This window comes from Bemisia tabaci, chromosome 4 (genome assembly GCF_918797505.1).
Source record: "Bemisia tabaci chromosome 4, PGI_BMITA_v3".
Lineage (NCBI taxonomy): Eukaryota > Metazoa > Arthropoda > Insecta > Hemiptera > Aleyrodidae > Bemisia > Bemisia tabaci.
The window spans coordinates 13,219,353-13,247,299 of record NC_092796.1 but is presented as its reverse complement, the minus strand read 5'-3'; the positions used below and the strand labels follow the sequence as shown (position 1 = coordinate 13,247,299).

At 38.5% G+C, this 27,947-nt stretch overlaps 1 protein-coding gene across 2 annotated transcripts; it reads right to left on the bottom strand.

Moving 5' to 3' along the window:
* Positions 1-914: 914 nt before the first annotated feature.
* Positions 915-27,947, bottom strand: LOC109033457 (phosphoribosyl pyrophosphate synthase-associated protein 2). Of its 2 annotated transcripts, none has more exons than XM_072299361.1 (7): positions 27,535-27,947; positions 9,038-9,157; positions 8,408-8,517; positions 7,714-7,892; positions 6,368-6,646; positions 4,153-4,299; positions 915-3,085 (listed from the first exon to the last, which is right to left on the bottom strand). In XM_072299361.1, the coding sequence occupies exons 1-7, from the start codon at positions 27,561-27,563 to the stop codon at positions 2,927-2,929; spliced, it is 1,023 nt and encodes a 340-aa protein (XP_072155462.1). In that variant the 5' UTR covers positions 27,564-27,947; the 3' UTR covers positions 915-2,926. The 2 variants fall into 2 exon arrangements, with proteins under 2 accessions (XP_072155462.1, XP_018901627.1); XM_019046082.2 differs by lacking the exon at positions 27,535-27,947 and adding an exon at positions 11,670-12,008.

The following is a 27,947-nucleotide window of genomic DNA, read 5'->3' as shown; positions in this document are numbered from 1 at the left end:
AAACGGTTCAATTTTTTGTTCAATTTTATTGAATGACTCATCATTGACTTACTGTTGGTTCATTTCAATCGTTTTACCAGCCTTACCCCTTCTGAAGACTTTGCTTAATGCATAAAAAAATGTTTTCAGTAAAAATAGCGGATGTCACATTTTTTTCGAATCACTGTTACTTCTTCAATTTTTCACTTACATAGATCGTAAAGCGTGTGTTTTTTACAGGAAGAGTTGCTCTTCATGAAAATCTTTATAAGAATCCTCTCGGTTCTACGGGCGGATAAGTGCAAAGCTTCGAAAACTTCAAACGCGATTTTTTCTTGATGTGAAAACTCGACATCCGCTATTGTTACATATAAGTCCTCATATACCCATGTCAACATCTCTAAGATTGTGCAACTCTCCCTTTTTTTTACAAGTATCCAAAATCACCCACAATGTCTCTGTCAAAATATTCAGAACAATAGAAAGAAAATTTGAAGCAAATTTTAGAACAGAGCATGGGTACAGCTCTCAACCGACTAAACAGTTGAATGTAAACACAATCGTAACAATGTTGACATGGGTATACATGCTGTTTGGTCGGAAAGGTCCTGAATATCAAGAATGGAGTTGCAGCAAACTTGTCCGCTATAACCTTGGCTTTTGATAATCAACTAATTTTTATGGGAATGGCTAGGGAAAAGCAATAACTTAATGGACAACCCTCCTGGCAGTCCCTCTTTGTTACTTCAGTCCACCAAAAAATTAAGGCACATTAATTTAAAAGAGTCCTATACTTCTTTGAGCTGAGAGCGCTATCAGATTGAAGTGGTAGAGAGGCACCCTCTAATTCTCATGTTTGATGCATCGCATACATCATAATGGAGAATGTACAGGAACGATAAGATGAAAATGGAGATAAGAACAGAACACTCTAGTAGGACAAGATAACTAGTGTTTTTATTGAAGTGACTAATATTTAGAGGGTCTTTCTAAAGACAAATACTCAAAAACAGGTGAGAATGATAATTAAAGCCCTCCACTCAGGAAATGGCCCACTTTGACATCTTACTGAGTAAGATAATGAGATTAAACTTTTAAAGTTGTCTGATAATTCTTTTACATTTTTTGCCCAGTAGATCCAACAAAAAAGGAAAAAAAAAAGAAACTTAAAATTAGGTAAAAATTTTGATTCCAGAATTTTCCCGCTTTTTTTAGGCCTAAGCTTGACCTTTCTTGTCAGCTAAGACCATATTTCGATGGTAAAACTACCAGACTTAGTATCTTGATTGTAGACTTACCATCAACATATTTTACTCCCAGTCAAAATCGAGAGGTTACACAAAAAACGTACATAATTAAAATATGTACCTCTTATCTGGACACTAATTCACAAAACCCATACCTCTTTCCAGCACCTGTATAAATCTATCAGACTGCAAGGAAAATAAGGGGTTCACAGGAGCGTCATGTAATTACTTCTTACTGCTGATATGATTGCAGCGCTGCATTTGCCTTGCAAATACTTTCTAGAGAGTAAAGTTGGATTAAAAGCTCAGTATTGTAAAAAGGAACTTTGTGAGATAAATCTGGAGGATTGTACAGGGTAAATTTTAAGCTTGTTGCTCTACACGAATTTTTTTTGGGCCTTAACTTCATCTAAATCTGTAAATTACTAAATTCTGTAAATTACTTATTTACAGAACCTAATCTTTCATTCTACGTGCCTTCAGATAAAGTGTTGGTTCTTAATGCACAGCATCTCAAATTTTCTCTGTTATTGACCAACTGTTGGAATTATTTTCCAGAAAGCTTACAATTGGCTGAAAAGCATCTTGTCAGAGCCATTCTTACCAATTATTGTTTTTCCTCAGTTTTTATGCTCTCTGGAAAAATTGAGTTATCTGAAACTTATCGTTTGGTAGTTATACCATCAATTTACCAAATATAGAAGAAAATTTACTGTTGAAAAACTCTGCTTGATTTTCTCTGACGATCAGAGCAAATTAAGGCTAGTAAAATAATGATTTGCTCCTAAACGAAGTGTGCTGACTGGAACAAAAAAACTTTTCATTCTGGAGCTTAATTAAACAGCATGAGTCTTCTGCCTTCAAAAGATTCCAATGTTGCTCTCCTATCGGGGTTTTTTTACTCAGCTTATAAGATAGAAAATTTCCAACTTAATGGACACTTGGATGAACTTATGCAAGCAGTATCCATGCACATTGATAAGTTTGATCCAAGATACAAGAGCTTCATTTTCAGACTGGTTACATGTTCTGTACAGGGGCACTTAAACAGGTGGCAGAGGGCCAAGGCATGGATGCCAGTAAATTAAAACACAAAAACCACTTCTAACTCCATTTAAAGTCAGAGCCAGTACAAAATTTTTGAGTCCCCTGCAAATAGACTTCTCTTGCATGATGGGAATCTCACTTAGGACATATTCAGTGAAATAAGCCTACCTGTACAGAAACTTAGGGAAAAACCCCAATTAGCTGCATGTTATAGCCCTTTAATTTTGGGCAGTGCTTGATTGTGAATTTTTGCCTGACCTGTAATATACCCGAGGTATAACTATTGAAAATTATTTATTTACCAAAAAGGTTGAAAATTTTAATCTGATGTTTTGATTTTAGTGAGTTCTAAAAACATTACCTCCTTCAAACTTCAATATAGGGATTTAAGATAGCTCAACAATAGGTTAACATAAAGGTTTCATAAGTTATTCGTTCTGTGAACAAAACGTGTCTAGGAACATTCGCTCATGATAAAGTATGAGCAGAGGGAATATTAATTAACAAGTCTCAAGTCATTAACAAGTCAAAACTTAAGTGAAGACGTAAGATCAACAATAAAGTGCTTTTAAACTTGAATTATGCAAAACAAACTTATTTGATCAGATTTAAAATCTGCATTGTCCAAAAATCAGCTAGAAGACAACAGGAATTTAATCTTCAAGCGTTACATTCTTGAACAGATATGACATCGACTCCTTGTTGTGAATTCGCCTTATACCTTCTGACAGCAAAACACTGATGTCTACCGTCTTTATCTTATGACACTGGAGTTTTTGTGACTCATGCGGGATTGTGTTTGTTACAACAATCTAGAAATCAACAAATAAAACATCAAGTTTAAAAAACGATGATAAAATAAATTTTGTGTTTATTAGTAAGCATGAAATATTTTCATACAACATTCAAATCATTACGTGAAGAAAAATCAAAATGCTAATAAAAGTTCAAGATTAACTTGCATAAAAAACAATTCTATTTATATTTTTGGTCAAAGAATAGATAATAAACACATAAAATATATTCTACTTCTATTTTTAGTCAAATAATAGAAATTAAACAGTTACGTCAGTTAATTTTGCACTTTTATTTAGCACTTTGGCTACCTCCTCACGTAACAAATTAAGTAAGTGCTAGTACCATTACGTTACTATACATTTAAGTATTCTAACACTGGCTGAGTATTACAGTTGTAATGCCTATTAACTTAAATAATAAGATATGCTCTGAAAATTTTTTATTGGTGACCACTAATAAGAAAAGGGCACCCATTAACAAGAAAAGGGTACTTAGTGCTTGAAAGCAAATTTTTGACTTATTAAAAGACTTCTAACGGCAAAAAGCTAATGTTCGCCTTCTTTATCTTATAATACTGGAGCTTTTTAAGCATATGCGTAATGTTATTTGCTATGGTAAGTAATGACGATTAAATTATGTTTGTTACACATTTTATGAAAATCTGGATTTAAGTTTTTGGCAAGAAAAGCTTTAACATCTCAAAGAAGAGGTTGATTTTTGCATTAATAGAAGGTGCAAAATTTTGAACTGACGATGTTGAGCCCCAAACATGGCAGATTAAACTTTTAAATAGTTTATCCTTGAAACTAAAGTTTGATACTTACACTTCCAACCCTCATTACTCTGATTTCATTTGACATTCTTGGAAGTTCTTTTGTGCCTAAATACTTATGAAACACTCCTTGAAACAGTGGTGACAATGCCGTTTTTGAGTTATTCAGCTGAACAGTCCCGTTTCTTGTGACCAGTCGAATCTCTTGAATAAAAAATTACTGTAAGCAGAGCCCTTAGAAATTTGATAAGTTAGGGAGAGAAACTGAAACTCTTGATTTTTCTGATGTTTATAAAAATTATAACTCGCCTCATCAATAAGAGATGCTTCCAGCAAACTTGGGGCATCTGATGAAAGAAGACCATGTGTTGCAAGAACATAAATTTTGTAGGCACCACGTTCTTTCAGAACTTCTGCAGCAGCTACAAAAGACTGCACATCGTCAATCATATCATCCTAGAAAAAAATGGAAAACAGCTTTTCAAACATGACAGCAGAGCAAATGGAAAGACTTCTATTCGAATTTAAGTTGCTTGCAAGTTGTAAGGGAAGCTCTACCTGCTAATCCCTTATTTGATGATTAGGCATAGGTAGACTAGGGGGCTGCGCCCCCTGACCGCTTCGCAGCCCAACCCCCTAAAGGCGCTTCGTGCCTCTAATCTGCAGATATCGTTAGATCGTTAAGATAATTAAGAGTTAGGGAAAACCCGGTTTAGAGACGGCAGGAAGCATGCGTGGCAGGAGGGGAGTGGAGGAGAAACCAGTTTGTGACATGTTTAGCGTGACTTGGCACCTTTATGATTTCATACTAAAGAGTAAGATAGATACATGAAAAATTAAAAAGGGATTTGATTTAAAAGAGGTTGACAAACTCTCCATGAACAACTTCAGCTGCAGCTGGGAAGAAATTGTTACTATGTAGAACTCGGTGCGGTCAGACTGCAGGAATGTGTCTGTAGGTAAAAATAAGAATTTTCCTTTCTATAAAGTTTTTTCCCAAAAGAGTCCATAGTTAAAGAAGAACAAGGCATGGGAAAAACTGTGTAAAAACGAAAATGTACCTGGGAGGTTGGAATATTTAGAAATTGATCAAAAAATTAGAGTGGGTAGAAGTTTAAACCTTCATGCCCAGATATCAAACCGACACATTCCTGCCAACCTGAATTAAAAGAAAGATGTGGCTAAAAAAGGAAGTGTGGGAAAGATGGGATGTGCTGTGCTTGAGGTGAGCTGCAGAAGAAACAATGCAAAAGTGGTCGAGATTCCTTCCAGGGAAATGGAAAAGCAGGGTTTTACATTCTGCTAAATGGAACTTAGAGCCAACTGTATGTTAACTCATGAGCCGCAGGCATGTACTAACAGCGTTGTGGATAGGGCTCATGAGTTAAAGAAAGCTGAATTCTAAAAGCTCACTGACGTCACTGGCACCTTATAATTCCCATTCATTCTTACAGCTCTCAACTAACGAACACACCCCTTCTTTCTCACCTGTCTCTAGTTCTATTTGGTAGAAATACGTCCAAATGAACAAAAATGTATTTATATCTGAGCTAAAAATTGTGTAAAATCATGTCCTTCAATATTCTGGATGAGTTACTCTGTCTTTGTTTCCAAGCTATGTTTAGGCATTAGTTTATTTTTTTACAATGTTTAAACAAGTTTAAACCAATTTTACTCAAAATAGGTATTTATTGATTTGAAGCAAAATGATTTTTTTGAATTCCTCATTTTATTATGTGGAAAAAGGTGATTATGGGTTCTGAGGCAGCAATCCGTTTGGAAGTTATGAGAAATCAAAGTTGAAACGAGTCTTTGCAGATCCTTGTGTCCCTTGTCGCTTCTTTTATTCCCCCACCAAAAGTCTCACACATAGGCGTGGCCACTGGCTTCTGAGGCAAGAGAGGAGTGGGAAGATGAAGGGAAAGAGATGAGGTGCCCCAAACAATGAATGACTCCAGGATCTGCAAACAATTTTCCCAATACTCGCACAACGTCAACTTCGATTTCTTTTAACTTTCCCAAGGACCGTTGTCTCCAAGAGCAAAACCACTGGATACCGCATGCTATAAAACAAAAAATAAAAATTTTCATTTTCTTCAAAATTAACAAATAAATATTTTGAGGAAAATTAGTTTAAATTTTTTTTAATCATTTTAAAAAAATAAATAAATGTGTAAAGCATAGCTGTAAAATAAAACCCAGTATAAATCTTTTCTAGAATTTAAAAGAACATGATTTTACATAATTTTCAGTGCAAACCAGATTCTGATACCTTTTTTTGAGGTTTGGAGGTATAAATGTTTCCCTCCATAACACCACCCCGAAATGTTTTTAGGGTTTGAAATTCTGGAAAAAGAAGTTTTACAAAAAGCAAAATTGATAAACCAAAATCACAAAAATCTAAAGAGGGACAAAAAATGAGATATTTTTAAACAAGTACTGCTTAATTTCCTAATGGGCATTAGCTCTTGCAGACCATGAAAAAATAACAACTACAATCAGGGATGGATAAAAGGCTACATACCACCATGATTGCTATCCGGCCACTAACATCTCCAACGATATTGATAGGTGGTTTCTCTTTAGCCGGATGTTGTGGGACTCCTCCACCCATTTCCATGGTACGTGATAAACTTGGTAGAGGGGGTGGTGAATACCTGCCGTCCACCATGTCAGAATCTGCCTCTTTCTGCTCCCCATGGATAACAGCTATTCCTAATCTCAGACGCTCGGCATAAGAGGTTGCTTTCTTGGCTGAACCGGGGTTGCGAGCCACAATTACACCGTTTCGGTAGTCTGGAATCTGAGAAACAAATTTTGTTTTCATCAAAACTGAGGGGGGGGGGGAGGAGGATATTTCTCTCGAGTTTTTTTTCACTCCTTCACCCTTATTTTCTTCTTCTCCTTCTCTTTGTGTGGAATCATTAGCCATTCAGATGTAGAGAGGTTTCCAAAAAAATTTAGTTGAGTGTAGAGCTTACTTAATGACGCTGATCATCAACATTATCTTCGGTTACAAATGTGACCGTTGATGGGAAAAGAGACCTTAGCATCAAAACTTTCTAAAGTGATAAATTGGCACGTCTTACGGAAGTGCTTTAAAATTTCAGTATAATATGTGCCGCATGAGGTCAAACCAAAAAAATATGAAAATATGAAATATGACAATTTTGATGTTTTCTGTTCAAACTACTAGGTTTTGCTCACATTGCTCTACTTCTAGAGTCAGTTACTCTAATTTGGTTGTACTGACTTCCTCACTCCATTTTCTGCCCACTTGCGCATCATGTATTCAGCACCCTCCTGATCTTGTGCACTCACCACCTGGTCATAAGCAAAGTATAGAGTGAATGAAGTTTCAAAAGCTCCTATGAGAACACTGGGCCAGAGATGATGAGTGAAATTTCAAAAGGCTCAAATAAATTTCACAAAATTTGAAATTTATTTATTTTTTTTTTGGAATTATTAATTGAATCTTTGGAGATTCAGAAACGTTTCAAGTGGTCTACCTGTTGATGCGGTAGTATAATGCTACCCTACCAAGGTGCTATACACAAGAAGGAGGGGGGCACAAAGGGGAGTTGAGAGAGAAAAGCCCCAACCTAACCTCTAAACCAAATGAAAACATTCGCAATGTGTGAATTTTGTAGGATTTTTTTGAGAATTTCTTTGAACAACGTAGGAATTTTGTGAAATTCACGCGGGTAAATTTCATGAAATTTTCCATCCCTGTCATTCCAGCACATTTTCTTTTCATGTTTGCAAATCCCAATTTCTTACAAGCCTCTTCCTCATAAAAAATATGTAAATAAAAAAAAATAATAATATTGATTTAAAGGGCCACTAAGTGCTGAGGTGTAGGCTCCTTACGCTTTCTTGAATGTACTGCAACAAAAATGGAGAGGCTCGCAGATTGTCGACTGGGCAATCAAAAAATCCTTGGATCTCCTTCTGATGAAGATCCATTGTAATGACTCTTGAGATACCAGCTGAGCACATCATTTTTGCGAATAACTTTGAAACAATGCAGCCTCGCTTTCGCATTTTACCTGCAGAATAAAAACTGAAATTTCAGAGGCATTTTCATAGTGCTAACATGATTATTACAACATTGATAAGTATACAAAATAATTCATTACATAGATATGACAAAAAGCACATTTTTTAATGACATCTCTTCCTGTGTTCAGAGTTTAGGAAGAAAGTGGATTTCATCACATCAAAATGAAACATTATACTTTAAAGAGGATCATTTTCTTCAAACATGAACGTAGGTGCTGCTTTGAGATCAAAGAACGCAGAAATATTTTTTCTACTATAGATCTTCTATATGCTTCAAATAATTTAATGCAGCAGCATGGAAGCAGCACTGCGTACGGAGCATGGATAACTTTGCAGCAAGCTAAATTGATGGCATTCAAACACAAACACAGTAAAAATCAGTAAATAATCAGATATTCACTCATACTCAAAGGCAAGGAATTTTTTAACACAAAGTAACCTTGGTTTTTTATCAAAACTTGAGAAGCAACTGAAAGATAGTGATAGGAAGATGGATACTCACACTGCTTGCTATAAGGCAAGTAAGGAATTACAGCAACAATGCTTTTAGCAGAAGAAGTCTTGCATGCATATGCCATTATCAACAGCTCCATGATATCGTTGTTGCAATCTCTATAGACAATAAGAAAGAGAAAATATTACTCTTTTTTCTTAAGAAATTATTTGTAGTGAGGCTGCATTAATCACTGTCCACAGGAGAGGGGACCTTTGTACAGAAAACTCATGTTTGTGATATTAATACAACTGCATGAAGAGGTATTTTACATATATTTTGCCAAAAAAATGTCTAATAGAAGAGATGTTCTGACAATTTGGAGTTTGGGACTCAAGGAACATGATTTTAAGAAATAGCCATTTAAAAATTCAATTTGTCATGCACATAGTGAAATCTTTTGGTGTAGGTCCCAAACTTCGAGAGCTATGTCCCTCCAAAGACTTCAACACGACGACCGCTGCAGCTTAAGCTGAGGTCTTGCACTCTTTTTTAAGTTATCAAGGGTAAACAAAAGCTGCTACAAGTATTCCAATTCTATAATTTCCGGTCCCCACGCTCCACCCTACTCTGTACATGTACAGGCTTCAAACAGCTGATGCAGAGAAAGTAAAATCCATCCTACAAGGAAAAACATACTTCGTGCCTGTCTGAACAATGTAGATGTCTTTTCCTCGCACTGAGTCACCGATTTCAACCATGGTCTCACGGTTTGTTTTATGATATACCGAACATCCTCCAAGCTTCACACCAAGCCGGCTGAAAAAATTATCAAAAAGGTATTAAAAGCTGCACTTCAGTATTGCTGATGGAGGATGACACATGAAACAGGGTTTGCTACTGCTTTCAGGAAACCTATATTTATCTTAAACCAGTTTATCATTTTGTCAAAATATGTTCGTGAATTGTTCTAAGGATTGTGCATTTCAATCAATGGGAGATAAGTCCAAATTTCTTTAAAGAAAAAACAAGATCTTGATTTTTGAAGGGTCATTTTTCATTAAGTTGAGTCAATGTTTGTAACAAACCCATGAGCTCCACTGTAAAAAACGTCTACTTGAAGTGAGGCCTTCATTGAGTAATCGAGACAGCTCAGGAAACCTGGGCTCCACTTTTTTGATGAAACTTGAAAAACGAGGATGTCACTGAGATTTATTGGAAATAATGCAAATTGTTGTTGAATTCAATTATATAACGGATAATGCTACTTTTGGAGGGAGCTTATATTGAACCTCACTAAAACTTTGTCATTTTTTTCATCCTTTTTGAGATAATTTCCTCAGAAGGCCATCAAATTAGAAGGCACATCAAATGACCATCCTAATTTCAGAATGTCTCGACTGAATGCAGTTGATAAAATAAGGGAGTGGGTACACACTAAAGAAGAGTAAGGATTCATGAATCTTGAGAAAAAAAATCTGTGTTGTGCCATAATTCCTTTGGTAGGCATGAATTAGGCGACGTCTAACTCAAGATTCTTTTATTGAATATGTACAACCCTAATTAAATATGTAGTTTGTATTAAATAAATAAAGATTAGAGCATGGCAACCCCACATATCTGAACTGGCTAATAACATCCCTTCTGTAAAGCCATCACCCTCAAGAACCTAGTAAGTACAGTAGTGATACACAGCGCCCCTGCTTCAACAGAAAGCGGGGCGCGCCATGTACCACACCAGATGGTGGAGTTATCCTTGAAGGTGATTTTCCACAGGTGATAGCCACAGGTTTTAGGGTGATGTGATCACTGGTACATTCCACTACCCAAGAGAGGAAGGAACCAGCCCAAGCTGATAAAGAATGGTGGTCGCATTTCGACTTTGGCTGCAGGCTCGGACTGGCCAGAGCCGCTAGGCCGCGATCGTGCCGGGGCCTTCGTCCTCGGAGGCCCCCGAGGACGATATAATATTCAACCTAAAACGTGATTTTGAGAGCACGTAAGTTTTGTTTTACGTCAAAAAATTTCACTGAAATAACACGTGACAGTGGAGGCACCCGACTCAAGGGCCCCAGTCGTCGAAAACTAATTAACCCTTAGATTACAGCGTCTTAAAATTAATAAAAACAATTCTGGGGCCCCCGAGGAAGAGGGCCCCACAATTTTTTTTTAAATTCTCTTTCTTTGCCGTCGTCCTCAGGGCCCCCGAGGCCGAGGGCCCCAGAATTTTCATTTTTATTTTCTGTCTTTGCCCTCGTCCTCGGGGCCCCGTAGGAAGAGGGCCCCAGAATTGTTTTTATTAATTTTAAGACTCTGTAATCTGGGGGTTAATTAGTTTTCGACGACTGGGGCCCTCGAGTTGGGCGCCTTCACTGTTACAAGTTATTTCAGTGAAATTTTTTGACGTAAAATAAAACTTACGTGCTCTCAAAATTTCGTTTTAGGTCGAATATTGTATCAATCCAAACCTCTAAAAGTTAACAATTTTACAAACGTCCGGGAGGATAAAATTGCATTCTCGGGATATTAAACGTCCAAAAATTTTCCTGGGGGGTCTCCCCCCACCCTCCCACCCATGTGGGGGCCCTCACGATGCGCCGCCGCGGCCTAACTTTTTCCACGCCAGTCCGAGCCTATTTGGCTGTACTCTTGAAGAATACTGATGTCAAGAGGGTACGAGTTTTGCCATGCAATCCGTGGCCAAGCCGACTCCCCCGACCCCCGGCCTACATACCTAATACCATATGACTTCAAGAGGGTACGAAATGCGACCACCATTCTTTAGCCGCCTTGCCAGCCCTCCTAATGCCATCAGTCGGCTAGCCGGTACTTAAGACCCCTTGCTTCGGAAAACTCCTGTCCCTCTGGATTGGGCAGGGGAGGGGAGTGATATATAAGGCCCAAGCCCACTTGCATGCTGCTGCTTGTTCGGCATTCCTCGTATTCTCGCTCTCGTAGTCAGCTTGTTAAAAACAGGAGATGGAGGTAATGGCCGATGCGCATGCACTTATCCCCACTTTTAAAGCAAAAAAGGCCGTTAAAGCATTGCCTGTAGAAAAGAGGTACCAATGGTTCTGCATTACATGCAAAATAATTTACGGAGGTGCTAATTACTCTGACATGTCCCTACCACTATATTCACAATTCAGTACAGGTAAACAGGAGTACAGAAACTGTATATTATTTGCTGTGTACATGGTCTTCCAGTGCTCAGTGTCATGTACTGTCTCTCAAGTACTTGACATAAATGCTGTACGAACAGGCTCAACATAGTGAGAGGCATGATAAAGCATTGTTGGATGTGAGATCTAAGAAAATGTATTAGTGATACCTAGCAATTAGATCTGACAGTTCAGGGTGTGAATTGCCACTGATGATCATAATGTCAGTTGAAGCAGGACCATCCATGATGATGAGGAGAGGTGCACGCTGGATGCAGATGCAAATGAGTTCAATGAGCAAAGGTATGGATTTGAATAAAAATGCACTATTCTAGCGAGTTCTTGAATCTTATATCCATCCTAATGGAGGTGCGGTTGTGGTTAATTCAAGAGTCAGACACTAAACTCGTAATGTAGGAAGAGAAAATAAAAGAAAAGTCCACCCTGCTTGTACAAGTGCTCAAGAAGTTACTTATCTCGGAAATAAACAAAGCCAGCTGATTTTGTTTGTGTAGATAGCAACCGGAAGTTCACCCATGAACTTCCGTGGGGTCATCGTAAATCAGGAATCATTGAGGCGGTGCGTATTCGGGGGTTCGGTACTCTCAAAACGTTGTCATGTAAACAACAAAGATGGCGGCGAATTTTGCGCGGGTGTTTTGAAATTACGGAAATTGCGGGCGAGGTCCTCACCTGGAACGGATTTGGACCAACCGACGATCTAGAAACTATCGATAGGGGGATCCTACGCTACGACAATGGTGAATTTTATAACACTCAGGAGCACCAGTAATTAAATGCCCTTCGTAAACGTTGCAAGTTTAAAGTTGAAAGTGGGGGTCAACAGTGCATCAGTGGGATGAGGATAGTCGGTTTTTGGCCCCCCTAAAATTTTCAGGGGCCTCTTGGAAAGTAACTGATCACAACTGTTTTTCCTCAAATGAGAAGACGCCCTTTGTGATAGCTCGTTGGAAACATGGAACTTAGAGGTATTTCGGCATAAGATTAACAAATTTGAACTTAAGATTTCTAAAAAAAAAAAAAAAAAAACCAATTCTCGGTGATTTTGAACTTCAACCGGCGGGCATTTGGAAATTTCGGTTCTTATATAAAATCTGACGTCAAATTCGTTTTTCTCGTGTCAAAATACCCCAAGACAAATCCATTGACAAAAAACCGATGTGCCTGCAATTTTCGGCCATTTTAAACTTAAACCAGCCGCCAGTTTGAAATAGAGTACCTCTATAGTTTGAAACGGTTTGAGATATTGATTTCAACTTTGCGAGAAGATTTCTTTTTTATGCTCTTTCGAGCGAGCTACAAAGGGGGTTTTTTCATTCCGAAAAAAAGGGGTCCGTTGCCCCCCCCCCCCCCCCCAGAAAGTCCCCCTTGAGAATTTTAGGGGGGCCAAAAAGTGGCTCCCTTAGACCTAGGAACATCCTCCTAGTTTCAAATCTGTACCTTAACCAGATAAAAGTTAGAGAGGGTGGAAGGGACTTTTGGATCACCCTGAAGAGTACCCGATACGGAAGAGTGCCTATTGCCACCTGAATCCTTCTACTACAGGAAAAGGCGTACAGAATTCAACGTGAGTAATATAAAGGCAGGGTGTTTTCATGCCTCAATCAGACGCTGAATTTAGCAGCTGATGAGTGTGGAAGTCAACAGTCATCGCCCAACGGTTGAAATTTAGCAAATTCGAGTTATTTTCATCCAGATATCTATATCAAATCTACTCGAAAAGTTCAGACAAATTCAAAATTGGTCCGATGGTTGCTGAGAATTGTTGCTGAATTTAGCGCGTCACGCGCAAAATTCAGGCATCGGGCCGATGACTTCCACATTCAAGCCACATTCAGCTCCCACATTCAGCGTGTGATTGCGGTATCAGAGGAAAAATATCGCATTCGAGTGCAGTTTCGATATCGGTATCGAATGCGCTATTTTTCCTCTAAAAAAACCCCTGCTTTTATTACGTGGAATTTCTTTGTTCACTTTCTTTGTCTGTCTTTCGTTGTCATTGAAATTTGGTACATGAATTCTTTAATCTCATGACTGCAGAAGGGCGATCTCAAAATTCGAAAAAAAAAAGAAAAATAGCTGAAATTATGGAACGAATTGTTACGATATACCCAGAGTTAAGAAATTTCATGAAAGATTATAAAAAGAAATTTCATAATGAAATTTCATTTAACACGCAGAATTCAGGATTAAACCCTTGAAACTTATGAATCTCCTTAAGCTCATTTATATGCACGTGGTAAACTGTGAAAGGGAACTTTAGAAATGCCCAGAAAGTTGAGTAAAACAGCAAAAACATAATTTTGAATTTTTTTTCTTAAATTTTGGTTGAACACACAGCCGTACCGGTTGAACACCAAAATAAATTTTACGGATAAAGTAAGACGTTAGCTTTCATATTTGGAGCAAAACAAATTTCTTGACTATAAGGAATCCTAGTACCCCCTAACAGTATATCCTTCTTTTTTGGTACAGAAGGGAGGGAGGGATCTTGAACTATCCTTGAAACAATTTAAATGATTTTTTCAGAAATTTACAGTTTGAAATTTGAGGTTAGGGTCCCCGGTCCCCCTCCCCTTGATGAGCCAGAACTGCCAGAAGAGAAAGAGTAAGAGAAGACCAGAAGAGAAGAGCTGAGAGAAGACCGCGCTCCAATTGGTCTAATTGACGAATATTATTCTCTTTAAAAATAAAAACAAATTCTGTTAGAAAAAATAAGCATTTTTGACATTTTGTCGGTCGGAAGAAATTTCATTCGATGAAATTTCTTTTAGCAACTCTGGATATACCGCACGTCGCTCTGACAAAAAAAAATGGCAACCGTCGAATCACCTTCAGCACTTCTTCAGAACCGAACTAGAAGCCTAGTTGGTAGAGCCTGAGTCACTCGGTAACAGGTGGAAGGTCTTCAGTTCGACTCTACCGGTAGCTAAATATTTTTAATCAACCCAGTAACCCAGTGCAAATTATCATTTTTAAGTTGATACTTGCTACACTCCACGCACTGCGTGCTTGCTTATTGCATCATTTGATAAATGGCTGTACCTTACATTGAGTCTTCAGAAAAAAAAAGAAAAAAAAACATCAGACACATCAAGCGAAAGGAATTAATTCTCAAAATTTCCGTGTAATAACAATACTTCACTCTACTGTTATGAAGTTAAATTGCATTGATAAAATGATTATATGGATTTTTACAGTTAAATTTCCAGTTTGACATCACTTAATGATAAATTAAATGTTCACAACTTGTTTGTTATCCTAACAAGAATTTATCCTAACAAGAATTAGAAAAAAAATTAGAACAAGTATTTATACACGGAGTAGTTATAACTGGACCGCGTTTAACAGAAAGGAACCAAGCTACATCAGCCATTGCCAAATTTAATTGGGCAATTTAATTTTATACATGAAAACGGTTGTGCGGATTTTGCTGCGAATTTCGGTACTCCATAATACGAAGCTAATTCCTTGGAATGTTCAAAGGAATCCGCACAAACGTTCTCTCGTAAAAAATTAAATTGCCCAGTTTCTAACAATAGCTGATGTGGCTTGGTTCCTTTTTGTTAAACATGGTTCAAACTGTTCCATCGTACATCGAATTCCTTGGATATTTAAAGATTTCAAGCATTTTTTCCTTCCTCAGTATGCCAATTACGGCATTGTTATCCATAAACATCTTCAGTAATAAGTTGCGGGTTACATTCATTCTCTCTCAAATCTTCACGTTGAAATGCTCACACTTCAGGCATGCCAAAAAGGGTAGAAAAAAGATAAGTACACTGTATAATGAAGAAAATAACCAACAATAGCATAAATGATGAGAAATCTTTTATTTCAACTCCGCTGACAAATCAGAGCGACCACAAAACAAAACACAATCTCATGGAAAGTAAATTATGGTGATTAGGGTAGGATGGGGTGGTTCCGCTACTTTTTTGCCTCAAGATTTCTCCTGATTTCACTGATTGATGGATGAACTTGTTTGAATATTAAGAGTTATCTTTTGGACCCTTGACTAAGTACAAAAAAAATTTGGATACATAGGAGCATTTTCCTCCCCTCATTTCGAATTTTTTTAAGAAAGAAAAAACGGGCAGGGTGACCCTACGCGTAGGGTCAGAGTCTACCACATGCCGAGGGTCAGTCCGCCAGTTGCAAATAAAGACATGAGAGGTGCTGGAAAAAACAATTAAGTTAAGAGAAAGGAAACAAAACAAATATATATCAAGTCCGAACGTAGGTTAGTACAGAATATCCTATAACTATATGAATTATAGGTTTAGTTTAATGATTCAATAAATTTTGCGATTTTGAAGATGTATTTTCCTTTTAAAACAAATTTAAAACTCAAAAAGTTTGTGGGTTTAAAAATGACCTAACTACACGTAGGACAAGTGCACATGTTAAGTTACATGTAAAATATATGTAAGTCGCATTGTCATATGTAAATTACAAGCAGCTGCCACTAGCGGAATGAACCCCAGCGGCGTTAGCGGACTCACCCCATCCTGCACAAAATTGTCAGCTAACATAACAAAAATAGAGATTTTTCAAAGAATAAAAACGGAATCATTAGACTAGAGTGAGCAGATTATGATGACGCGGCCACTAAATTTCTATAAAAAAACCGTGAATGTGAGGACAAGCCCCCCCCCCCCCCCAAAAAAAATTAAGCTAGGCAGCAAAATTTACTCTTTCGCTTCTGGGTTGTATATAAAAAATTGGACCTTGAATGGCACAACAAATTATAGACGAGCGCTTCCCACTGCTTACTCCCGTGCTTAGAATTTCCAAATTTGACCACCGCTAGGGGCGGTACGATCGACTGATAGTGTGACCGACCCGGGTGGTCTGATCCCTTCTTATCCTACTTGACTTTTGGCTAAATAGCCAGAATATTTACAAAAAATTGGCGCAGTAAGCTCTTTGTAGTGTTTAGTTCGATATATTTATAAGAATGATTGAGTGTGAACAGCTAATGGGGAAGTGACCGACGCGAGCGTCAAGACTTTTTCGACGCTGAATTGGCTGTTTATCCCAGTGTGCGACGGATAAAAGAGTCGTTGCGGCAATCAGGGGAAGCCCATTAAATTTTTTCCATCAATACATGGTGCTGGGTTTAATAACGTAACCCCCGCATCCGTTCCTTGTAGCCTTACTTTTGAAAAGTTTGATAAGGGAAAGGAAAAATTTCGCAATATCTTGAACGCTTTCAGATTTACGCTGATATTACAGGCATTTCTGTTAACCCCAATCTTTAGAAGAGTATTTTTGGTCCGGATATTTACCAAATTCTTAAGTCCAGTATTCCAAGGGTGATTTAACGTCTTACAGTAAAACAGGAGTGTCTACCATTTCCTCTGTCGACGGACTGAGATCATTCTCAATGGAGGCTCTCAAGATTTTACTGAATGATGATATCAAACGGAAGTTGATGAACCGAACAATAAGTGCTACGAAAGAGGAGCGTGTTGGGGCGCACATCTTCGAGAGTTCTACAGGTTCTACAGCACTAGCACACATTTCTGGTTCGGAATGAATTTTTAACGTTATACATTTTTTATTGCGTTCATTATCTTTGTGTATTCTAGGAGTACCGTGCCGTTTATTCCGTTCCCATATCAAGAGAATTCGAAAGATTCTCTTATTCCACTGACAGTCGAAACACTGTGTCAGTCGACAAACGAAATCAGTCAGCCATACTACCCGAACCAACTGATTCAATCCTCAGAGATTGAATACGTAAATGGTGCAATGTTGACTATTCAGTTACTCTCGTATTCTGAGCGGTGCATCCGTTTCATCGCTCAAACACTATATTTCACCAAATTAACACCAATTCAACCCGTTCTCTGTTGTGTCAGCACTTACAGATGATGTTCGATGTTTACTGGGCAGAATCAGGCTCTCTAAACATTATCAGACTACTTTCTAAGTACACAGGCAGGTGCGCTATGCTAGACCTCCATTTTCTCCTGAGGGGACGGTCATTAAGAAAAGAAAAATTCCACGAATATTTAAGATTTATGGATCTGATTAAAAAGTATGAGTCTTACTGGACTCTTCTGACCAATGCTGGATACGTCGATGGTTCAAAACTGGACATGCAATCGTCGGAAAATCGGACATACTCGCTACGAATTTCGAACAAAGAACTGAGAGTTTATCTAACGACGAATTTCAAAACTCATCCTCGAACTGCAATCGCTGACACCTTCTATCAGGATATCACCGCCTAGTTTACATTCAACTTATGTCCTCCACCCAATGAATTGCTGGAATAGCATCGCTTTCTCTCTTGAATGCGAAATCAAAGTGAAACATCTGGTGCCTATGTCGCAGATTTGCGCTCACATTTGGAAAATTGAAACTTCAAATGCTCATGTGGCAGCAGTATTGCTTATCAGTTTTTGAAACGTCAGTTTATTCAAGGCATTATAAGCTCTTACAACGAGAAACAAACCGGCACATCAACACATCAACCGCAAAGCGATTCAGCCAGGAGTTGACTCGGGTTCCGGATATACCCTGATCCCTGAGTAATTCTGCGCAACCCACTAAACTTGGGCATCAAATTGAAACGTCTTTGTAAAAGATTCAAATCTCATGCTTACGGCATCATTAACATTGTCGACTATTAAGTCTCATATTCTGAACGGTGCAACCATTACATTGTTCGAACGCCTTCTTAAAATCCCTACAAAGTTATCATATATTAAAGTACGAATTTCTGGTTCGGAATGAATTTTAACGTTATACAATTTTGACTGCGTTCATTATCTTTATGTATTCTGCGAGTACCGTGCCGTTTATTCCGTCCCCATATGAGGAGAATTCGATAGATTCTCTTTTTCCACTGACACTCGAACCACTGCGCCACTCGGCAATCGAAATCAGTGAGCAATATTCCCGAACGAAGCTATCCAATTCCCAGAAATTTCATATGCAAACTGTCTTGTTCCGCACTACGGATTCAGTCTATCTTTTTATTTTCAGGATACTAGGACTAACCTGCTAACCTTGACGAATGAAGAAGAGTCTGATACCTCCAGAGACAAGGTAACCTATTAATTAACGCGAACCGCTTTTACTATTATCTGCTTGGGAGTAAAATAGAGAAACGTTCATACCAATGCCGGTATGAACCGGCACGAACGGTGCGGAGCATTCAAAACGTTCACTACGGATGCATACGGAAAAGAATTGACGCAATATTTTGGCAGCTTTATTGAGAAAATTGCTATGGGAAGAGAGGGCAGCACAGAAAACGTCCTGAACGAGATAAGATTGTGGCATGACGGATTTCGATTCACCACAAAAAATGGGTCCTTATTTAGTCCAATCTCTATTATCGGCTATTTGCGTTCCGAGGGTGATTTAAAGTCTTACAGTAAAGCAAGAGGACCTATCAAATTCGTCGATAGACTGCGATCATTTCCATAGGAGGGTCTCAAGATTTTATTAAATACTGATGTCACACGGAAGTCGATGAACCGAACATAAAATGGTAATAAATGCTACATCAAAGGATCTTCGTGGGCGCACAACTTCAAGAGTTCTGCAGGTTCTACAGCACTGGTGACTTTTCTATATCACACCGGTTACCTGAGCATCAAAAACTTCGACAAAGATTCAAGCTCAGAGATTTCGAAAACGTTTTCGAATCATTGTTCTTCGGTTTTGAATTCAACCACCGCTAGCTGGGCACTTTAAATGTGAATGAGACACCTGTTTATCAGATTGTATTTATCAAAAAAGGCACTGCTCATGTGTTCAACATTGCAAAGATGGACGTCATATCTTCTCACAACGCTTCACATGATATTGTTCAGCTACTGACCTTACCTCTAGTCGAAGAGAACTTGTCAGTCATAAAAAAGCTAAGAATCTCACAATTTTTTAAAGCCGGGATGAAGATCATCGTAAAAGCAGGGAAAGACACGAAACATATTCGTTTGCGATCAAAACGATAGTCAGTGAAGGGATGCAACTCATTACAGATAACCTTTTCCCCAACACCCACGGGCGGAATACCTCAACAGGACTTTTCTATGTTAAAAGGTATTGTGTTCCTGTGAACAAACGACGAATTTCAAAACTCATCCTCGAAATGCACTAGCTGACATCTTCTATCAGGATATCACCGCCTAGCTTAAATCCAACTTATGTCGAAAGTAGGGTCACTCATGCTTTACCTTCAAAAGCATCTCGAAATGATGAACAAGAGATCGGAAGCGGAACCTGGAATATCCACCGCTCAATCATCTCGAAATGATGAACAAGAGATCGGAAGCGGAACCTGGAATATCCACCGCTCAATCATTGAGATGTAATCAGCCTAGATATACCTACGCAAGCATCTAAAAATGCACATGACTCTGCATTTAATCTATTCGACTTCGGATCGAGACAGTCCGGTCCTCATGTTTCATCAGAAAATAACCCTGTCTGGTTGCAAAACTCTGTAGCACCTAGACCTACAGAAGGACAAGTTGCACTGAATTATAATGATTTAAGTTCTCAAGTAAATCGGAACCACTTAGGAGCCCTGGACGAAAGGCGCTTCTCAAATCCTTTCAGAAATACACTAGAGACGCAGCCTTTTCTCCAGCAAGAAGAGATCCCTTTTTATCGACATCCCTCTTATCAGGAGGCAATGTCAGGCAGGCATAATAATGCTCCAAGGTTTACGTATCACAGAGATCCCTCTGGGCTATTCTATAATCAGCCCTCAATTTATGTAAAACCCCCGAAGTTGGGCACACCGGACTTCAAAAAAGAAGAGCCATTAGAATTTTTAAAGCAAATCGAAAGATATGCGGAAATAGCCGGCTGGGATGATTCTCATAAAAAGGCATGTCTAGCGGCAGCATTAGAAAAAGCAAATGTATTATGGTACATAAATAATAGACAATATTTAATATCTTTATCGTTCGCTGATTTTAAGAAGAAGTTCATTACAGAATTTAAAAAAACAACCAATTTAGGCAACGACCTCCTACAATTTCAAAATATAACCCAAAAAGAAGACGAAACGTGCCGTGAATATCTGGAAAAGAAACTGTACTTGGCCACAACAGTGCGGGACAGAGTAACAGATAAAGAACTGATAGAAATAATAATCACTGGGTTCGAGCAAGAAATGGCTGAAAAAATATTTCTTCTTCAGAACGATACGATTGAACAACTGCGTGAAAATGTACGAAAGGTCGAGCAAGCAAAGAAAATTGGGATTTTAACTTCGAAATCAACGACACAAACAAACGCAGTGCAAGGAGGTTCGGAGCTTGTCACAGAGCTGAAGAATTTAACCGCATTGATAAGAAACATGCAAGTAGGAGAAAGTTATCGTAAGTAGGTAATTTTAAATTTCGTGCACTGCACCAATCCGTTTGAAATTATTACTCATCGATTCTCGTTATTGCTCATTGTTTCTCGTTATTGCTCATTGATTCCCATTGAAATTCTTGCTAAATGATGGAAATTATTGCCAAGCGATTCCAATTATTGCCCATTAATTCTCGTTATTGCTGATTGATTCTCGTTATTGCTCATTATTTCTCGTTATTGCTCATGGATTCTCATTAAAATTAGTGCTAAATGATTGAAATTATTGCCAATCGATTCCAATTATTGCCCATCGATTCTCGTTATTGCTCATTAGTTCCAATTACTGCTCATTAATTCTCGTTATTGCTCATTGATTCTAATTATTGCTCATTGATTCCCGTTATTACTCATTGATTCTTGTTATTGCTCATTGATTCCCATTGATATTATTGCTAATCGATTGAAATTATTGCTAATCGATTCCAATTATTGCCCATCGATTCTCGTTATGGCTCATTGATTCCAATTATTGCTCATTTATCCTCGTTATTACTCATTGATTCTCATTATTGCTCATTGATTCCCGTTATTACTCATTAATTCTCGTTATTGCTCATTGATTTCCATGGAAATCATTTCTCATTATTGCCCATTGATATCCATTGTAATTATACGCATAGAGCATTTTAGCATGTCTTGAAGCATTGAATATTTAAATTTTGTTTGTGATACCGAAATTTTGAATCTGTTTACGTAAGAAGTTGTCTTCTGCTCTTTGAATTGTTGAAAATTTTTTCTAACAAATTTAAGACGGTAAACATAGTTTATTTAGCGGCAGGTATTTATGCGTTTTTTTTTCATTAATTATATGATTTTATTTATGTATTTTAAATTCTAACTGAAAATTTCTATATTATGTAATTTAATTTCTAAACTGAATATCTAACGCGTTTTGAATCTGTTTACGTAAGAAGTTGTCTTCTGCTCTTTGGGTTGTTGAAAATTTCTTCTAACAAATTTAAGGCGGTAAACATAGTTTATTTAGCGGCAGGCATTTATGCGTTTTTTTTTCATTATTATAAGATTTTATTTATGTAGTTTAATTTCTAACTGAAAATTTCGATATTATGTAATTTAATTTCTAACTGAAAATTTCTTACTAATAATAAAATACTTCTATACACATCAGCTTGGGAGAGAAACTCTTTTTGGGGACATTTTTTTTTTTAAAGGAAATCTTATTCAAGATTCCCTTTCATCCGAGTGGGAAGAATGTGACGCGACTCTCTTCCGAGCAGAAGAAGAGAGGGGAGGGGGAAGGGAGACGCGTCGCTAACCGCTACTCAAGCGGCTCGCTGATTTGAGTAGAAAGGGTTTGAATCCAAATCCAAGTCTTCCACTGATTTTCCCTATTCCCATTTGACACTCCTGCTAACTATTCGTTCCCCGATCGGTGCCAACGGCGACGACTAGTTCGGATAGTTAGAGTGGAGGACGTGTCTGATCAGTTACGATCTCAACGAGGTCGCGGGTGATCAGACCCGCCGTCACATGCGCAAGCTCTACCAATTAACAGGCCTAACAACCTATCAAGCAAGGATAGGTACAGCTCACTGAACTTATCATCCACACCAGTTTTAAGGCCAATATCAGTTGGTATGCTGAGGACTTCAGAGACTCCCTGTACTGCCTATATCATAAACTTATGTCTTATCTCCATGTTGCTTCTTTGAAATCAAATGTTGACCTATGAACTTGTGAAAGTTTACTGCTCTTTATATACTTGTACCTAACTCCCCTGATGTTTTTTTCTTTCCAGATAAAGCTGAATGACAAAGGGCAAATTAAAGGAGTGGAAAGTAGGTGTCCGCAGGGTCAGGTGAAATGTTATCACATATCCGCTTTACTCATCCATGCCCACTGCAATAATTCTGTCACAGACAGGACGTATAAGTGGACGGTGAAGAAAGGATGGCTGAATCAGACTGTGCAAATTGTAGATGAATTGCAGTAGCAGCAATGAATATGATGCGACTTCCAGCACATTGAGTGATGAGAAAAGAGAACAAATTTTCAAGGATCTGTTTGAATCATCTGGTTGACATACAGGTAAGACAGAGACATTATATGCTGAGAGGGCAACTTCAATCTATTCCACCAGAACTGTTGTAAATGTAAAAGCTGCCCCAGTCTAAGTTCTAAATAGAATCCTGAAAAGATCTCGTTTTTTTTTCATTGTAGTTAAGCTTTATAATAATCTGAAGAACTGATATCAATTCTGTCTATGCATGGCTTTAAATAAAAACTGAGATGCTGTTCAAAAGATGTGGTACCTGAAAGTACGTAGAATCTTGTGTATGTTTGGACTTCAGATTTTTAGCTTATTTTCCAAGCTTCCAACCTCCGTTTCATATGATATATATTTAGTTTTCTTTTCTTTTATAAATCTTTCATGCTTTTAATTTTATCACTGAAAATAGTATCCACACTTTTTTTTGGTTGATTTCCGTTTTATGCAAATTTTTGAAGTTTAACTGTGATAGTAGTTCGGAAATTGTTGTTTTGTACCGTTTTTCTTGGTTGCACAACCCAGCACAAGTTCGCTTAAAGGGTGGTGGGTTGTTTTATTTCTTATTGTATTATTGATATTGTGGTACTGAGAGGTAAAAATAAACTAATGATTTTTTCTATTATTATAATAGGTATCAGCTGGATCCTTTCGCCTAAAGTTCCTAATTCAGCATTGTTACTGCATAACTGAGAAAGAACTCTTTTTGAGCCTCCGGTCCCTTTTGATCCGGATTGATAGTGGCGCGCTAATAACGCAGTAACGTATTTATTTTTATTTTTCTCGACAAGTTCGCGTGTTCACGATTGCTACATGTTCCACCTGAAGATGGACCGGAAAGGCCTGAAATGATCAGAGTCGCGTTGTAACAGAAAAATCAGGATCGAAGACTAAAACGTACGTAGAACACACAAATATCTATGGTTAGGTGTTAAACGTTTCTTGATTACAGCAAGTAATGTTGATGAAGTGCTGACATGTAACAGTGGAAAATATTCAGAGTCATTGTTTAACACTCTTTAATGCGCATATGGCTTAGATGGTGTAAAAGCTATTGAAGGGGGAAGAGAGAATGAGGCAACAGCCAGGAAGGCATTTGAGGAGCATTTTAGTGTGAAAGTTAGGGAGTGTGGTATTTTTTTGCATGAGAGTGTCCTGCAGGGTGTATTTCCTGATGGCTTGATTGCTGATGGAATCGTACTAGAGATCAAATGTCTTTACAAATGGAGAAATTGTCAAGATATCGAATTTGCCCTGATGGAAGCGAAGAAAAGTGATAAAGTCCGAACTGAAAATGACGCCTACGTGGTGAATGAGAAAAATGACTGGTACAATCAGATCCAAACACATCACACGGAAGTTGATGAAACAAATAAAAAATAGTATTAAGTGCTCCAAAAGAGGATCTTGGTGCGGCGCACAACTTCGAGAGATCTACGGGTTCAACAGCACTAGTGACTTTTCTTTATCACACCGGTTACCTGAGCATCAGAAACTTTGACAAATATTCAAGTCTTAGAGATTTCATAGGTAAAGGGTGCTATGTCGACAAGACGGAGTACTTCTAGGAAAGAGCAACAGAACATAAAGGTTTTGATTCCTGTCGCGCCCCCAGCGGTTCGGAATAACTATCTGAATCAGCACTATGGATTCATTTTTTGCAGGTGAAGAACAGCTATTCGGAGGTACCAAAATCAATTAACATTTCCTTTACGATGATTCGCCGAAACATCAACGCAAATGCCGCAGTTGATCTTACGATGGACCCCAAATATGCCGACATTGTGAACTTTACCGAAAGAGAAGAGGAAGATTTTCTTTTTCAACCGGCACATCAACACAACAACCGCAAAGCGATTCAACCAGGAGTTGACTCGGGTTGCGGGTATACCCTGATCCCAGAGTAATTCTGCGCAACCCACTAAACTTGAGCATCGAATTGAAACGCCTTTGTTAAAGATTCAAATCTCATGCTTACGGCATCATTAACATTGTCGACTATTAAGTCTCATATTCTGAACGGTGCAACCATTACATTGTTCGAACACCTGCTTGAAATCCCTACAAAGTTATCATATTTTAAAGTACAAATTTCTGGTTCTGAATGAATTTTTAACGTTATATATATTTTTAATGCGTGCATTATCTTTGTGTATTCTGGGAGTACCGTGCCGTTTATTCCGTTCCCGTGTCAAGAGAATTCGACTGATTATCTTTTCCACTGACACTCGAATCACTGCGCCACTCGGCGATCGAAATCAGTGAGCAATATTCCCGAACGAAGCTATCCAATTCCCAGACATATCATATGCAAACTGTCTTGTTCCGCACTACGGATTCATTTTTTGAACACGGAAAAGAATTGACGCAATATTTTGGCAGCTGTATTGAGAAAATTGCTATCGGACGAGAGAGCAGCACAGAAAACTAACCAATGTTTGATATGTTGATGGTTCAAAACTGGACATGCAATCGTCGGAAAATCGGACATACTCTTTACGAATTCCGAACAAAGAACTTGGAGTTTATTTAACGAAAAATTTCAAAAGTGAATTAGATGAAGCAAGGAAGATGAATGATATCTTGTTTTGCTCTTTTATTCATTTACATAATGAAGCCTCTGGTATTGAAAAAGTTCTGATTGATCGTTTCAACACTCACGCGCCTTATTAAAGGCTTCCCAAGAAGCCAGGTTTAGAAACTTTAAAAAACGTTCTCGAATCATGGTTCTTCGGTTTTGACTTCAACCACCGCTAGCTGGGCACTTTAAATATGAATGAGACACCTGTTTATCAGATCGTATTTCTCAAAAAAGACACTGCTCATGTGTTTAACATTGTAAAGATGGACGTCATATCTTCTCACAACGCTTCACATGATATTGTTCAGCTACTGACCTTTACCTCTAATGGAAGAGAACTTGGCAGTCATAAAAAAGCTGAGAATCTCACAATTTTTAAAAGCCGGGATGAAGATCATCGCAAAAGCAGAGACAGACATCGGCCACGAAGCACATTCGATTGCGATCAAAACGATAGGCAGTGAAAGGATGCAACTCATCACAGATAACCTCTTCCCCCACACCCGGGCGGAATAGCTCAACAGGACTTTCCTATGTTAAAAGGTTTTGTGTTCCTGTGAACAAACGACGAATTTCAAAACTCATCCTCGCAATGCAATCGCTGACACCTTCAACCGCATAGCGATTCAACCAGGAGTTCACACGAGTTGCGGGTATGGTAGAGTCTTACTGGACTCTTCTGACCAATGCTTGATATGTTGATGGTTCAAAACTGGACATGCAATCGTCGGAAAATCGGACATACTCTTTACGAATTCCGAACAAAGAACTTGGAGTTTATTTAACGAAAAATTTCAAAAGTGAATTAGATGAAGCAAGGAAGATGAATGATATCTTGTTTTGCTCTTTTATTCATTTACATAATGTAGCCTCTGGTTTTGAAAAAGTTCTGATTGATCGTTTCAACACTCACGCGCCTTATTATAGGCTTCCCAAAAAGCCAGGTTAAGAAACTTTAATAAACGTTCTCGAATCATTGTTCTTCGGTTTTGACTTCAACCACCGCTAGCTGGGCACTTTAAATAAGAATGAGACACCTGTTTATCATATAGCATTTATCAAAAAAGACACTGCTCATGTGTTTAACATTGCAAAGATGGACGTCATATCTTCTCACAACGCTTCACATGATATTGTTCAGCTACTGACCTTTACCTCTAATGGAAGAGAACTTGTCAGTTATAAAAAAGCTGAGAATCTCACAATTTTTTAAAGCCGGGATGAAGATCATCGCAAAAGCAGGGACAGACATCGGTCACGAAACACATTCGATTGCGATCAAAACGATAGTCAGTGAAGGGATACAACTCATCACAGCTAACCTTTTCCTCCACATCCACGGGTGAATAGCTCAACAGGACTTTTCTATGGTAAAAGGTTTTGTGTTCCTGTGAACGAAGAAAAGGAACTATGTACCTAGGATTGTAGTGCAATACGGTTGCTTTTAGTTTGGTTCATTTGCACATATTTCCTTTTAGGATAGAAACGTCCGATAGTGGGCAGAAGAGGCACGTTGTCCTATTCGAATAAAGCCTTCCGTGACTCAGGGCTGCGGATCATGTGCTGTCCGCAGTGGATACTAGGCTTGAGCAGCCTGAAGAGCTGTCCTCGACGGAAGGCTACTCATAACTACACGAGGTGAGCGCGTAGTTCGCAATCACCATCCGCCACGGGTAGGTAGTTTGAGCAACCTTCCGCCGCGGATAGATGGCTCGATCTCGAGTAGCCTTCCACGGTAGACACCTAGCTCCAATAGGTATCCGCGGCAGGCAACTGGCTCACTATGGTTGTTCCGCACTATGGATTCTTTTGCACCCAAAAAAGAATTGACGCAATATTTTGGCAATTACATTGAGAAAATTTCCAAAGAAAGAGAGAGTGCCACAGAAAACGCCCTGAACGAAATGAGATTGTGGCATGACGGATTTCGATTCACCGAAAAAAATGAGTCTTCATTCAGTTCGATCTCTGTTATCGGCTATTCGCATTCCAATGGTGATTTCTCGTCTTACAGTAAAACAGGAGGACCTACCAACTTTTTCGTCGACGGACTGAGATCATTTCCACTGAAGGCTCTCAAGATCTTACTAGATACTGATATCACACGGAAGTTGATGAACCGAACAAAAAACGGTAGTAAGTGCACCAAAAGAGGATCTTGGTGCGGCGCACAGCTCTGAGAGTTCTGAAGGTTCTACAGCGCTAATGAATTTTCTTTATCTTATTGGTGTCAGGTGTGGGGTGTCCGAGTAATTGAAAAATTTCTCCTGAGTGGCGGACCACGCCCTGCTCGCGCCGAACTCGGTGAAAACTTTCGCGCCGCGCATCTATTGTGCCGAACTTGTGCTGAGCCCAACGAAAACTTTCGCGCCGCGCAACCGTTGTGCCACTTCGGCGAAAACTCCCACGCCCGTGCATCTGTTGTGCTGGTCTTGTGGGATACTC